At 40.3% G+C, this 15,332-nt stretch overlaps 1 protein-coding gene across 4 annotated transcripts in view; it reads right to left on the bottom strand.

Annotated features, from left to right (window-relative positions):
* TRPC7 (transient receptor potential cation channel subfamily C member 7) overlaps window positions 1-15,332 on the bottom strand; it is a 119,577-nt gene that overhangs the window by 47,704 nt on the left and 56,541 nt on the right. For all 4 annotated transcript variants that reach the window (XM_026659471.1, XM_026659474.1, XM_026659473.1 and 1 more), the window contains one exon: window positions 3,923-4,087. In XM_026659471.1, the coding sequence (XP_026515256.1) occupies window positions 3,923-4,087 (165 nt within the window). The remainder of the gene's footprint in view (window positions 1-3,922; window positions 4,088-15,332) is intronic.

Consider the following 15,332-nt stretch of genomic DNA (forward strand, 5'->3'; position numbering starts at 1 on the left):
ATAAATTTGTTAGTCTCTAAGGTGCCACAAGTACTCCTGTTCTTTTTGCGGATACAGACTAACACGGCTGCTACTCTGAAACCTGTAAACACATACTAAAAGTTAAGCTTGTGCTTAGCTACTGTCCTAAATAGGGATGCTTCCTGGAAACAAGATTTGTGTGAGCAGATGCACAGGCAAGTATGCAGGTGAATAAGTGGCTAAAATTGGGGGTGAACAGTTCAATAATAATATGTTGAGGTATACCTATCTCATAGAACTGGAAGGGACCTTGAAAGGTCATTGAGTCCAACCCCCTGCCTTCACTAGCAGGACCAAGTACTGATTTTTGTCCCAGCTTCCTAAGTGGCCCCCTCAAGGATTGAACTCACAACCCTGGGTTTAGCAGGCCAATGCGCAAACCACTGAGCTATCCCTCCCCCCCAATATGACAAGCTAGGAGCTGGCAGTAATCCTGGAGAGACAGACCCTTCTATACATAGGAAATGTTTCAAAAATTTCCCATCACTTCTAATATTGGTTCAGTGCCACCATTATGAGCCCTAGTGTAGACAGTGCACCCGCTGCCAATGCCATTTTAAGCCCAGCCTTGTTAGATAGTTGCACACAAAGACTGGCAGACTGTTTACACTAGGACTTCCAAAGTTTTTAACACCATTGCTGGTGTTAGTAGCAGTGGGAAATTTTTGAATATTGCTGTTAGTGTAGAGGGGGCCATAGGATAAGACTGGAACTATACCTGGCATAGAATATAATTTTCCATATAAACACTAGTCAGGCCAAGGCAATTACAAATAAGAAAAGCCTGAAGGCGACTATGGACATATTGATCATTGCCTGGAACTTCTTAAGAAAACTAATTTTTAATGTATATGTTCCCAGTTCTATTCTGAATTAAAAGGGGGAAGAGAGCTCCAATGGACTATAAACTGCCTTTGAATTATTAGGTGCTCCCTTCTGCCAGTGTACCCTTAAAACAGTTATCCATTGCATTACTGAAGGAAGCTTAGTGGGTTTTCTTCTTGAAGTGCAGTTTTTCATATCTTCAAAGAAATCTTATTTTTATCTGAGTGTTGCAGGAGCTGAAAGTGTTGAGTGGAATCTTTTGTAGAAAACTGATGAAACATTAATTCTTTCAAATAACTCAGTGCCTTATGACAATTATATATAAGGCACAATCTAGTTAAATTCTGGGTGCATGACCTACTTGTTTGTACTACTGGCCCCATTACCTTATTAATTCCAAACATTGCTTTTCATCAAACAGGAATGCTTACTGGAATCTGGGCTTGTGTTTGATTGTTACTGGCAAAGAGGACAGCAACAATCACAGAATACAAATCACAAAGAGTCATTTCAAAAGAACGGCTTGTTTCAGGACTGAACATCCATTATATATATTTTGAAAAGGAATAAAGCTAGGAGACATATCAAAGAGAGAAAACAAATACAAAATAGACAATATCAAATAAATAGAAGGGAAAGGACAGATTCGAAAATAGGAAATAATTGAATCAAAGAGGAGGGGAACAATGTAAAGAAACACACGGCTGAAGGAAAAGCACGTCGACTTTTTTTAATATTAAGAATGTTTTTAAAAGGGGTAGGTGTGAAAAAAGGTAACTGGAAGAAAAAGTTGGGGTTAGATACTCAACTGGTATAAATTAAAATAGTTTCATTGCTGGAGCAGTGATGGAGCTAGACCAGCTGCGGGTCTGGCTCTTAATTTGGAATGCACAAATGTATGAAAGCCACATGACAATTTGTACACGGAGAGAACTTTGTAAATTAGTGAGTGTAGCATTCAAAAGTGTTTGAATTAAATACCAGCTTTGGTCAACCTGGAAAATGTAGCAGTGGTATTCCTTTAAGATCCACACACAACCCAACGTCTACCTGCTCAGGGCACCAAAATTAAGTACCACTACCAGTGGATTGGGCAGATCTTCAGAATTCCATCCTCCCTCTTCTCATTTGCTTCCTTTGATTAGCAGTGAAATAGTTAATAATTTTGCCATAGGAATTATCATTAGGTTTAAGAATTAACATCTCATCTAGATGCATAGGTCAGTTCACACCTCTCAGAGTAGATATTCCAGCATTGGTTTACACTCCTTCTTACCCATAAGGGCTAGAGATTTAAATTGTTTTGTAAAGCTTAGATTTCACAGCACACAATGGCAGCCTCCAAACCATTAGCATCTCACAAACTCATGTCAAGGCGGACTCGTCTGACTCCTGTATTTGGCCTGTTAACATGCCATACTGGAATGGGATATCGTCTGTACAGTTTGGGATAAAGTCAATAATCTGCTCCTCTTTCAGAGGTAAATGAATAAAAGAGCCAGGGACCATATTGCTTTTAGTGCCAACTGATCTGTATAGCTGAGTGCAAGAGAAATTTTCATTTAGAGGCAAGTTCTGTTCTTCGATACACTAGCAGCAGAGTTGCTCTGATTACCCTGTAGCGTGAAATTTGGCTCCAACTAAAGACTGCAAGATTTGGCAAATACATTTTAAGAACTGGTACATTAGAAGCTACCCTCATTGTTGGTCAGGACTAACTCTTGTAGTCAGCATCCCAAGTTGTTTCATAATGGAACTTATTATTGGTGTCATATTAACAGCCAGCATTGATAAAAATGTGTTTTTGATGAAATGTGATGAAATTTGATGAAAAAGTGTTCACATTCTCAATTAGCTTGAGAAATAGAAACTAGTCAGTGGTTATTTTGAAGGATGTTGAGTATTAAACATCACTTATAGTCTCATCTGTTTTAGAAGCCCTTTCTAGAAGATTGATCTTTTGAAAATTATAGTCTTTTCTTAATACCCATCAATGGATCTGTAACCTTTTGGACTTGGCAAATGTAGAAAGAATTCCTTACAGGCATTTAAAGGAAATGGGACCAAATGTTTTGATGACTGAATCAACTAGCTATCACTTCTATTAATTTTTAAGTAGGTTTGACAAGCCCTCTCCTGGAGATACAGTGGATGATGCGGCCAACTGTTGTTCAGTAACAGTAGTGAAAAAGCTATTTATTGCTCAACCATATGCACATTTATTTCCCCTTGTCTGAGCATTTTCTCTCAGGATAGAAGCGCCACCACAGAACTGGTACTGCAGGCAATCGTTCAAACTTAATGACCAACTGATGGCTGACTCAGGTACTTTCCCTCTAGCTCTTCTTAATAGAACTTTCAGCAGCATTTAATACTGTCAATCCCTGGATGTCTATAATAGATACAGAACAACTTTTAATGTTTCCTCATCTTCCCCCTCCCAAGTTTTGGAGACTGGGCCATATTATGCTATTAGGTACAGGGACTTAATCTACTCTTCTAGTTGACATTCAACAATCCACCTCTGGTTGTCATGGAATGCTAATTCATTTTTATGGTGTCCCATGACACCACTAACTAAAAAGAAAAACGGGAGAAAGAAATAGTAACACACACACACACACACACACACACACACACACACACAAAAGCACCCTGGCAGAGAGGAGGAAGGACAGAAAAACAGGTTAAAAATGGAAAGAGATAGGAACATATGTTAGGATGAGCAAAGAGACAAACATTTTCCCCCAAGTTATTCACCCTTTCTGCTCTTTTTTCTTCTCCTTCTGTATCCCATTCAAATTCTTTCACCCGTTACCATTTTTTTCCTATTTCCATTCTTTCCTTCTTGCTTGTTTGATCAGATTTTCCATTTCCTCCACCCCCATCCTTATTAATTTTGAAGATTAATTTCAAAACACTCTCACTTGCTGCATCGGCAATAAGCTCGTTCTCACCCATGGCAAATCTCAGAGGACAACATTGTTTGTGATCTTAGTTTAGAAAGACTTTTGACATCATTCCAAGCATTGAATATAAATAACCATAAACAACATGCACCTTAACCAGTCTGTACCTTGCTGCAGGGAGCGATCCAGTATGCTATGGCGAGGAAAGGAAGGCCTACCGAGACTCCAAAGACAGCCAAGAATTTCACAGCTATAGACTGCTGACGTAAGCCTGAGAGATTTTCATACCACATGGTGAGCAGTTGCTGCTGACAGTTGGGATGAGCAACAAACTGTAAACAAAAAAGAAAAATTAAAAAATAAAGGTAACTGTAGCATTTCCAAAGAGCATGAGATTTCAGAAAGCAAACTGCTGTGCCTCAAACGTAGACTGCAGTATGGAGATAGACAGCGGGTTATAGTACGTTCTGCAGCCCAGCAGAGCCAAGCATGTTTTGGTTTTTGTAATCAGCCATAGCTCATAGTATAATTGTTCAGCAAATTGCAAATTAGTCTCTCTAAAGATGTGCTCACTGGCAACATTTGTTCAGCTCTCATCTTCTGTTTCTCTTGTAGGGACAGACTTTGCTATACCTGATCAGACCAATGGCCCATTAATCTAGTATCCTGTCTCAGACAGTGGCCAGTGCCAAAGGAGAGCTAATGTCAGGGGTGGAATTTGAACCTTAACTCCCGGGAGCACTGCAACTTTAGCACAGCTCTATGGACTCTGCATCCCTTCCTCTTTATAATCATTACCACCATCACCATTAATAATAATAAGAAGAAGGGACAAATCCTGAGGACTTCACTCATTTTTTATACAGATTCTACATTAAAGCCACTAGGATATGAAGTAACCACTCTAGAATTAGGGCATACAGGCCCCTATTCAACAATCACTTAACTCCATTCACAGGCTTACGTCCATCCCTATTCAGCAAACATCTTAAGCACACGCTTAAATGCTTTGACGAATAGGGATGGACTTTTGCATGTGCTTAAGTAGTCTGCTAAACTGGGGCCATAATGAATATATCAGCAAACCAGTTTTTATGAAAGAAAAAGGGCCACTAGCAGTTTCAGAGCCACTGTTCAGATTTCATTTTCCATGTAGCAAACAATGAGGTGAAGTAAAACTTATATTTAATCAAACCTTTGTCAAAGGCGAATGTATAGGGCAAATTTTTTTGTACAAAACAAAATTAACTACGTATTAGTTTAAATGTTAAACCAGCATTAACATCTCCTTGCAGGGGCAGGGGGGAGAAATCATACATTTGGGAATATCAATTTGATATTCAATTTGCGCTTCAAACGTGAACTGAGATGGGATTGATGCTTGAGTAAAGAGGAGCTATGAAACATTGCTATGGACTGTGACCTAGATGATAAAAAAGGTTTGTAGCTAAGTAGAATTTGTTATTCAGTTACACTGACTACCCATAGACCCAACGAGAAGGTTTTTTCCCCCCATTTGCATCATTCTATTGCTTCAACATAGTACAAAATGTTAGGCTGGTCCTTGTAATTAGCAAGTGTAAACTCTTTATCTGAGATTATCTTTAAAATAAATGGAAGAGCATTACTCACGGATCTGCAAAACAGTAAATGAGATACAAAATACACAAGACTGCTCATGTACACACAGTACGTATCCCAAAGTTGAGATTCTTCTTCATTCTTTCTGCACCACAGAAAAGAACATGCTAGTAGCTGACAATCCAAAGGCCAGTTTCCTAATGGAAGAATTACAGCACCATTGGGTCTCATGGACTCATTTTATTATAGAAGATTAAGAGTCTTTGGTTCCCATCTTCCCACAGAGTGATTCAATTTACAAAATGTATAATGTGACTACTTTTTAATTATGTTTCATTATGATTAAAGATAAGGATAATTAAAAGAAAAGATAAAAGGAAATATGTTATTATTGTAGTTAATTTTGTTAGTGAGGAAGGAGTTGTCCATTTGTGGGTTTTGAATGGTATTGAATAAGAGAAGATTAAAAATATTGAATATTTCTCCAGTCTTTCCAAAATTGGGAATAAAGAAAAAAGTCTGGATTTGAATGGATTTATAGTAAAATGACACACAAAAAATGAAAAGGACAGAAAGTCTAACTAGTGCTTTCATATTAACTATCTTTGTGATAACTAACACATGGGGGGGGGGAAAATCACACTAATATCTGTTTATATAATGGAAAGTTACACTTGGTTAAAATGTGTTTTTAATTGTTTCTTTATTGCTAGTACAGATTGAAATACAATAACATGCTAATTAGGATTACTGTGAAACGGTGATTTCTGTTCGGCAAATAACAGCACTTTAATATATGGTTTTCAGTTAAAAGGCAAGCTTTCGGGCCTATCTTTGGATTTACAAATACTGCTGAGTTGAGCTGAGCAAACAGTTCATAGTGAATAATTTATTTGACAAAACAAATTTTGCCTTTTTCTGTACACAAATTTTCCCTGGGGGAGTTTACAATTTTCTTTAATCCATATATTCATCTAAATTTGCAAAAATAACTACAACAAAAAATTCTTGGTCTATAAATAATTGGTCAGCTGTTCATTGTGAGCATTTCAAATGTGAGCTTAATTGGTGACTATGGCCATCTGACTATGAATTACAGGGGGTCCCCAGTATACATCTCCCCCTTATCTGTTGACGCTCATCAATAGGGGAACGTGTTCCGATTTACGTTGGTGATCCAAATATCTGTCGTTTGCCCGGATCAGGACCGATGTGAATTTGAACATGTTCCCCTATTGTCCAGTACAGTACTGTACTTGAGTCCGCCGGCCATGTTCAAGGCTTATTACCTATGGAGAAAGTTCTCCATGCTGATTTAGGAGATGGCAGGTGAAGGACAGCCCAGTGTAAATGCGTTTTGGAAGTCCTAAACACCTTGAATGGCGTGGAAAACATTGACGCGTCGTGGGAAGCAGTCACTTCGCAATACATGAACGGTGTTTGGTGCTGTGAATGGCCAGATGCTGACCACAGCTTCGTGGGATTTGATGCTGTTCCTGCTCTCGAGCAAGAAATTGTCACGCTAGTGAAGGATGTCTGCTTCGAGGAGGTAGAGGAGAATGATGTACAGGAGTTGTTGGAGTCTGACACTGAGCAACTGACAAATGAGGAACTGATTGAGCTGGACCAACAACAGATATCCGAAGAAAGCAAGGATGAGGATGACGATGATGTAGGGCAGGATGCCAGGAGTTTGATGACAAAGAATCTCTCCAGTTTCTTTGGATTGCTGAATGAGATGACGGAAATCATACGGGGGGGATCCTTTCCATGAACGGTCTGCCAAAGTCTCCAGGGCTCTCAATGATGCAGTTGCTTGCCACAGGGAGATCTATCGTTCAAAGATTCATGCAGGAGAGCAGACGTCAAAAAAATCTTCTTTTAAGACTTCTGCAACCAAAAAGCCAGCCACGGAAAAGGCAGCCAAAGAAAACCCAGCCGCCACCCTACCTAAGTTTAGCGTAATTGACACTGTTTTATACTGTTCTGTATTTACTGTATTAAAATGTTCTGTGTGTTTGAATGGTGTTAGTAGGGTTCTACATTATTTTATTCAATGTTTTATGTGTAAAATGTGTACTGTATAATCTGTCATTGTAGAAAGATACACTGTTTAGGAGAAAAGAGCATTGTCATAGCGGACATGCCAGACTCATGAAAAAAATGCAGAAATTGGGCTTGTTTTTGGCTTAATTGGCTTGTGAGTTGCTTGTTGGCTAGTTTTTGGTTGGTGGCTTGTTGCTTGTTCGGCTTGTAGCTTGTTGCTTTTTTTTTGGATCAGCTCCTGGCAAGCAGGGGCAAGCGGGGGGGAGAGAGAGAGTCAGGGGTGCACAGCAGGCCCACCACAGTCCCAGAGTGCAGGGCGGGAGGGGATCTAGTCAAATAAAGTGTTGGGGTTCTCAGGGATTGGCTTGTTTTGGCCTTGTTTTGAAATGGGATTAGCTTGATTTTTGGCTTATTGTGAAAGTCAGGGTGCTTATTTACCACGTGAAAGTTGGCAACTGTGTGTTCTAGGCGAGTGTGGTGAAGTTGTGAATGCATACCTCCTTTGTTCCATTATTTCTTATGGGGGAAAATTCCCCGGTATACATCGTTTCAGTATCCATTGCCCTTTTCAAGAACGCAACCCCTTGGAAACCACCCAAGGTAAGCGCTGACCCCCTGACTGACTGCACCCCGCATTCCCTCCCGCACCCCAAACCCAACCCCCTGCCCCAGCCTGGTGAAAGTGCGTGAGGGTGAGGGAGAGCAAGCAAGGGGGGTGGGGAGTGGAGTGAGCGGGGGTGGGGCTTCAGAGAAGGGGCGGGACAGGGGTGTGGCCTCAGGGAAGGGGCAGGGCAAGGGTCTTTGGGTTTGTGCAATTAGACAGTAGGCAACCCTACCGGGCAGGCATGTGGAAGCTCTGGCCATGCCGGAAGAGTGCGCGCAGCAGCGCAGCTGGCAACTCACTGGGCACCAGCCAGTGCTGGCACAGCAACACCCAAGTGTCAGGCGGACTGCGTCCCCGTGGATGTGGCTTGTGTGTGCGTGGGGGCCCACTGACTGTTCTGCCCTGGGGCCCGGAATTGCTGTTGGCGGGTCTGCATGCTAGTTACCATCCCAAAGAATCTATTTGACATTTGAATCTATTTATTGTTTCACTGTTTCTGGAAACAGCTACAATGAAAAATGAAAAAATGTGGAAAATGAGAAGAAATTGCCATAAAAACTGGATTTATTGGAATGATTTATTTTCTCTTACACAATTTAGATTGGCAATGTGCCATAAAGCCCTCATGACATTCATCTTTTTCTGACTAATATTAAAAGGAGGGAAGAATAAAATCAGAGAGGGAAGATAGCTGATTAGAATTAATTCAAGCGCTCATTTTCTGATAGTACGCTACAATTTTTCATTATGTTTGCTCCATCAGATATTAATGACATTCTCAGTGACCCTTGACTAATGCTAACTTTCCCTCTATGTTGATCAAAATGTCATAAATTGATCTTAGATTCTCATCAAACGCTTACATTACAGATGTATTTAACTTTCCTTTCTGGGGATCAACACTGACATTAAATTAAAAGATGACACTAAAGGCTTCGCTAGTATCCTGGGCACAGAAAATAACAGAGTTCAAAACAGACCAAAGGAAATGTGTTTTTATGATAGTGAAGTTGTAGCAAATGAGGAATTGTGATGTATTACATTTAATTCTAGAAGGCCAAGTTCTGCAGAGCTTTATCAAGCAGAACTCTCATCAACTCCAATTTGCCCAATTAAGCAATGCAGACTATTAGGAACAAGTTATGGCTGCTGCTGTGCTGGTGTACTAGACAGAAGAAGGGGTATAAAAACCCCCGACCTTCCCATAAAGCAAATGTGCAAAGGGAAACAACAATTTGGCTACAAGAGTGGAGCTGTGCAGGGGAGTGAGTTGTCATTAACGTTGTAAGGGGCACTAAGTGTGTGGCGGGGTGCGAAGGAGGACCGGGGGGGGGGCGGTGTGGATCGGGAAAGTTAAGACTATGACTCAAGCTCCTGGCACACATGCAGAGCTGGACTGGGTGTAAACGGTAGCTAGACCTATTTAATGGCACCAGCCATTGTGGTTCTCCTCAGAGCTGTGTAAATCAGCATTTCTCCATTGAAGCCAATGGAGCCACACTTAGGGCTGGTCTATACTTACCGGGTAGTTCAACGGCTGGGGATCGAAGTTCCGGGTTCGATTTATCGCGTCTGGTCTGGACGCGATAAATCAAACCAGGAAGTGCTCGCCGTCAACTGCGGTACTCCAGCTCAACGAGAGGAGTACCGCGGAGTCGACGGGGAGCCTGCCTTCCGCGTGTGGACCGCGTCTGAACCGCGGTAAGTTCGAAGTAAGGTATGTCGAATTCAGCTACGTTATTCACGTAGCTGAATTTGCGTACCTTACTTCGACTTGGGGGGTAAGTGTAGACCAAGCCTTATTTATACTAATTGCAAAGCTAACTGGCCCTACGCCTTTGAACAGCTACATACTTTAGAAACGGCTGCAGCAACCGTCTTCCTGCTCCTCATCACACCAGCGCCTGCTAGGAGGCATCCTTTGATCCCTATTCCACATCCGTCATTGCCATAGCTCAGGATGGTTACAGGATTTAAAATAAATCATGTCTATCCAGGGGCACCACCTGATAATACATATAATCCCAGACACCCGCCTACAGTGAGAACGTCAGACCAAATACAGGCATCAAGGCCCCCAAAGCCACAGTCTTGAGTTCTACAGAATGAAGTGGACTGCAGAGCTGAGGGCCCCCTAGCCCTCCGTGCTATTGTTACCTGCCAGGGGAGCTCAGACTAAGGGTCTCCTCCAATTCCCATTGAAATAAATAGTCTCCCATTGACTTCAACGGGAACTGAATTGGGCCAAAGGGATCATTTTCCTCATAGAATTAGTCAGTACTGTCAGAAGCTGTTATGATGATATACTATCCTGGATAGTAGCTTTCTCAAATTGCTATATAATTTGATGGATGACAGCCATTTACCCTTGCTCATCATGCATGTATTGTAGGTGGGCAAGTATTCCACAGTTCTCACAATAAGGGACAACGGTTTTCCCAATAGACTAGTTAAAAATTCTCTGTATTGTCACGGATAGTATATAATAAAGTCATGTGTCTGTAACTGCATAATAAGCTGCATTGTTCTTGCAGTTTGAGGAGATTTTAAATAGATAGACACCTTCGTTTTTATTTAGTACCAATTATCTGGGACAAAGGGGATATCTGGACCCAGAGTTCCAGTTGTTACTGATGCATTATTATTTATTAGTTGAATTGTGGTAGTGCCTAGGAACTACAGTGATGGACTAGGGCCCTACTGTGCTAGGTACTGTACAAATACAGAACAAAAAGATGGTCTTTGCCAAAGGAATATCATCATAACCCTGGCCCACATTATATGTAATAAATGAGAAGTGTCAAGATGAGAGGATTCACCATGTCTAGAAAATTCAGAAGCACGTAAACCAATATTCATATAATACTATATAAATTAAAAAGCCTTCTGTTTTATATGATAAGCATAAAAGCCATGACTATGTCAATGGGAACGGAGTAATTTTATGATGATTCAGGTAAAAACAAATCAACTACAGACTAATGGAATCTCTCATACAGAAAAACAGAACCTCAAAGAAATGCTACTTCCCTTATGACATATCTACTACTACGTGCGAAGGGATTATCCACTCAGACTGGATTATTCTGCTTTGCTAATGGCACCTTAGCTCTAAATAGTCAATGACTGAAGCCAAAAAGAATCCAAACACTCATTGATGAAATGTTAAATCTCTTTGAAAAATTTACGCCAAAAGTAAAATCCCAAACTTGTGACGTTTGTAGTTCTTTGATGCAAACATTCCTGTCACTTCTCCTAAAATCCCCCTTAGCTATAAACCTTCCAACAAATGCTGGCAGAATTCAATATATAAAATATGTTATTCAGATTAAAAATGGGATGTTTAATCAGCTAATTAGAATTAGAAAGGAAGCTGCCTAGATAGATTTTCAAGTTGTTTATAGGAAAAAATGTGTAATGTCCAAAGATACTACAAGGCTGAGGTGCAAGTCCTATTTCTCTAGACCAGTGTTTCCCAAACTTGGGACGCCGCTTGTGTAGGGAAAGCCCCTGGCAGGCCAGGCAGGTTTGTTTACCTGCTGCGTCCGCAGGTCCGGCCGATCGCGGCTCCCACTGGCCGCGGTTCGCTGCTCCAGGCCAATGGGAGCTGCTGGAAGCAGCGCAGGCCGAGGGACGACTTTAAGTGAGGAGTTACTGTAGTTTTGATTTGGATCTAGATCTGGATCTCACCTAGGGTGACCAGACAGCAAGTGTGAAAAATCGGGACGGGGGTGGGGAGGTAATAGGAGGCGATATAAGTAAAAGACCCAAAAATCATGACTCTCCCTATAAAATTGTCACATCTGGTCACCCTAATCTCACCCTTAAGACTTAATCTTCTCTCTCATAGTAGGCCAGGACGATGTTGAGTCTGATTCTTTATTCAGCAATTTGTTTTGTAATTTCTACTAATGGGATCAGGATCTTGCCTTGAAATGGCAACAGGAGGACTAATGGAGTGGAGGTCAGTATTCGAAAGCCACATGCTCGCATAATTGCCATTGGAGAACCAAATGTCCTCAATGCATTGCAGAATTCAAGATAAGGTGCTGGGATGGTCATTTAAAATAAGTAGTGTGAATTATAAGCAGTGATTTAGCCAGGCAGCAAAAGTAAAATACGTACAAAACAGCTGCCTTGTTTAATATTTTTTAAAAAGAAGAAAACTCCAATTAGTAAAATAGAAAGAAAAAATGATGGAATAGATAAAACTGCCAGGACCGTTTCAAATGCTATTCTATTATATTTCAACAGGTATGTGCACTAAAGCACCATATGAAAAACATGATTTTAATAACCATTTTAGTAACGGATGTGGGAATAAATTATTTGTCTGGGATTTTTATTCACATTAGAAAACTAAATTAAGCCTAATATTCTTGAAATGCAAACCAGATAATGCCAAGTTTACATGAACACTGTAGCCAATGCAGTGAATGCAAATTTTAATTAATATTTTTGTCAGCTTCTGTACATTTCTCCTGCATTGAGGGCAGGGCATGGGCTGCCTCTGATGGCTTATTTGTAATCTGTAGTCTTTTTTGCTAAGCATTTTTCTGCAGCCTGTTGGATAAGGTGGTTGGTTCTGCTTTACAGAAAACAGGGGTTTTGTATTCAAGTGGGATGTGTGTTTGTTGGAAGTTGTATTGCTAATATCTGTTTTCCCCTTTTTGTGAATGCATGAATAAATCCTTATCACTTAATTAATCTGCTAAAAACAAGCTAGAAAACTGAAAGTCCCAGCTTTGACTCTCATTAGAGATAGAAAGAAAATATCTTTGAGATACCTGTATAGAACCAAACCTACTAGAAAATCTTCTCATAAAAACCTTAAATGGTGGAACATATTTTTCTTGAGGTTTTCTACTTACCACATTCTAACAGCATACTCCCGCCCTCCCCACCCCGAAAAAAAAGAAACCACACAGTAGCAGGTCTACTGCTTCTTGAAAGATAGATGAAGCCAAAATTGGGAGCATCCAGGGTGAGATTTATAGCTGAACATATTAATTGCTCTTTTAACAAAATAATTTTAATTTTAATAAAGATACTTTTTATTTTGTCTCTTGCCTCATACAAGTGTTTTGATTCTGCCCCGTCCCCCCGACAGTTTAAGACTGTATGGTACTTTGCCAATGAAATTAATTAAATGTGCAGATTACAGTAAATTGGGAAGTGTTACAAACCACCAGTGATGACAGAGAAATAATTAATCGATGCCTAGAGAGGTTGAATGTATGGAGAGGAAATAAAATGAGATTCAAATTTGAAAAAAATCCAAGCTAATGCATCTGGGAGGGGGGAAATAATCAGAACCACAGATATTCAATGGGGAAGCAGTAATACTGAAAGAGACCTAGAGATGCTAGGACACAGCAAAAATATATCCACATGTATTGACAATGTGATTTTGAATGAATATCTTGGAGAAAGGAAATCGGGCCCAGAATTTTCAATGGAAGTTAGCAGCCTAAATACCTTGTTCAGTTATGGTGAGAGCATACCTGGAATACCTCCATTCACGCTGTAGGAAGATGTACACAAAATAGAGAACAAAATGATCAAGATGCTTTAGGGATTGAGTTAAAAGAAATTAGAAGAGTTACATTTGACTACTATATCCTGAGCTTGACAATGACTAAGGAGAGAGCATCTAACAAACATATCTGAGACTTCATCAAGACCTCCAGCTAAACTTGGGATAACTTTACTTCATATCTCTGATATTTATGAAAACAAACAGGGAAAAATAAGTACTTTTTGGCCCTTTTTGTGCAATATAGAGAAGCTGAAAAGGGCAGAAAGACAACTCTGTAAAAGCTTTTGAAGGTTTCCATTCAGTCCTGCAGCATAGACTCTGTGAGACCTGGTGTTTTTAATAAATTCTTCTCTTTGTGGTCTCGGTTCAGGTTGGTGCTTACGCACATTAGAGCTGGTTGAGAAATGAGAATTTCTGCCCCTCAGGAAATTCTGATATTTTTAAATTTGTTTTTGCTCTGAAAGAGTACAAAAAGTCCAAATACAGAATTTTTTCACAGAATGGACAGTTCAGAAGGATTTCAGTTTACAACTGTTTTGACATTCACAAATAGAAATGTTTCATTTCGTTTTGATAAACTGAATCAAAGCATTTTGTTTCATCTTGATTCAACACTGTGTCCCCCTGAGATGCCTCATGGGAGTTGTAGGTCAGCTGCTTTATGCTGCCTTCTCCTCTATGGCTCAGGCTTCCCAGCTAGACTACATCTCCCATGATACACTGTGATCACATAATTCCCACGATGCACCACATCTGTTCAACCAGAGGGGAGGTCATGAGTCCAAAACCTCCAGAGTTTAAATTGAACTTTCAAAGATAACATTGCATTTCCTGTCCTTTGAGGACTTGATTTCTGAACTTGAACTGAAAGTTATCACTGGTGTAAATCTGAAGTAACTTCATTGACATCAATGGAGTTAATCTGGCTTGACATCAGTATAACTCTGAGCAGAATTTGGCCTAGAATGTTCTAACGTGTCCTATGGATGTAAATCATTGGCCTCCATGATTCTAAACCTTTTCATAATCTTGTTCCAACCTCCCACAAAGATGGACTTTGTCTTTCTCTCTGTGTCACTTTACTGCTCCCTATCCTCCCTTCACTTAATCTGGCCACACCTAATGCGAGTTTTCTGTGCTCTGCAGCCTCTGCCATCTGGAGCCGACTTCCAGCAATGCTCCATCTCCCTGACTCTCCATTTCAAAACTCCCCTTTTAACATATGTTTTGATCATTAGGCCTCTTCATTTTTCTCTCCCTTGGCTACAATGCTTTAACTCTATAAGTCTCTTGTTATTTAACTCTGTGAAGCAATTTGTGTGAAAGACATCATACAAAATAAAACTGCATCCTCCGTATAAATAAATCAGGGCCTCAGATTATCTCAGCAGTTCCTGAGAGTTGGGCTTCATACGCCCTTGAGCACCTGAGCTCCGTGACCAATTCGGTGAAAAATTATAATTTAATGCAGCAGCCAGCATTCTGTTTGGAGCATCTTCCAAATGTTAATTATTAATAATGCAATTATGAGGAAAAGTTCCTGTACCATCTCTGTATTAAATAGAATTTGCACAGCCATCTGGTGTTCTGTTTAATTCTTATTAATTTTTTTCCCAAATCCAATTTGTATGTCTTGCTGTTAATTAAATTAAATTCTGTGACACAGGGAGGTGGTCTGGCTTTGTGACGGCCAGGAACTCTACTGGCAACTGGGAAACAGGAGCTGGGCACTCGACATCTGCAATTAAAGGCAATGGGGTGATGATGCGCCCAGCATCTGGAAAGAAGGGGGATGAATGTCAGCTCC

The sequence above is a fragment of the Terrapene carolina genome, unplaced genomic scaffold (genome assembly GCF_002925995.2).
Source record: "Terrapene carolina triunguis isolate 2854851 unplaced genomic scaffold, T_m_triunguis-2.0 Scaffold629, whole genome shotgun sequence".
NCBI classification, from domain to species: Eukaryota; Metazoa; Chordata; order Testudines; family Emydidae; genus Terrapene; species Terrapene triunguis.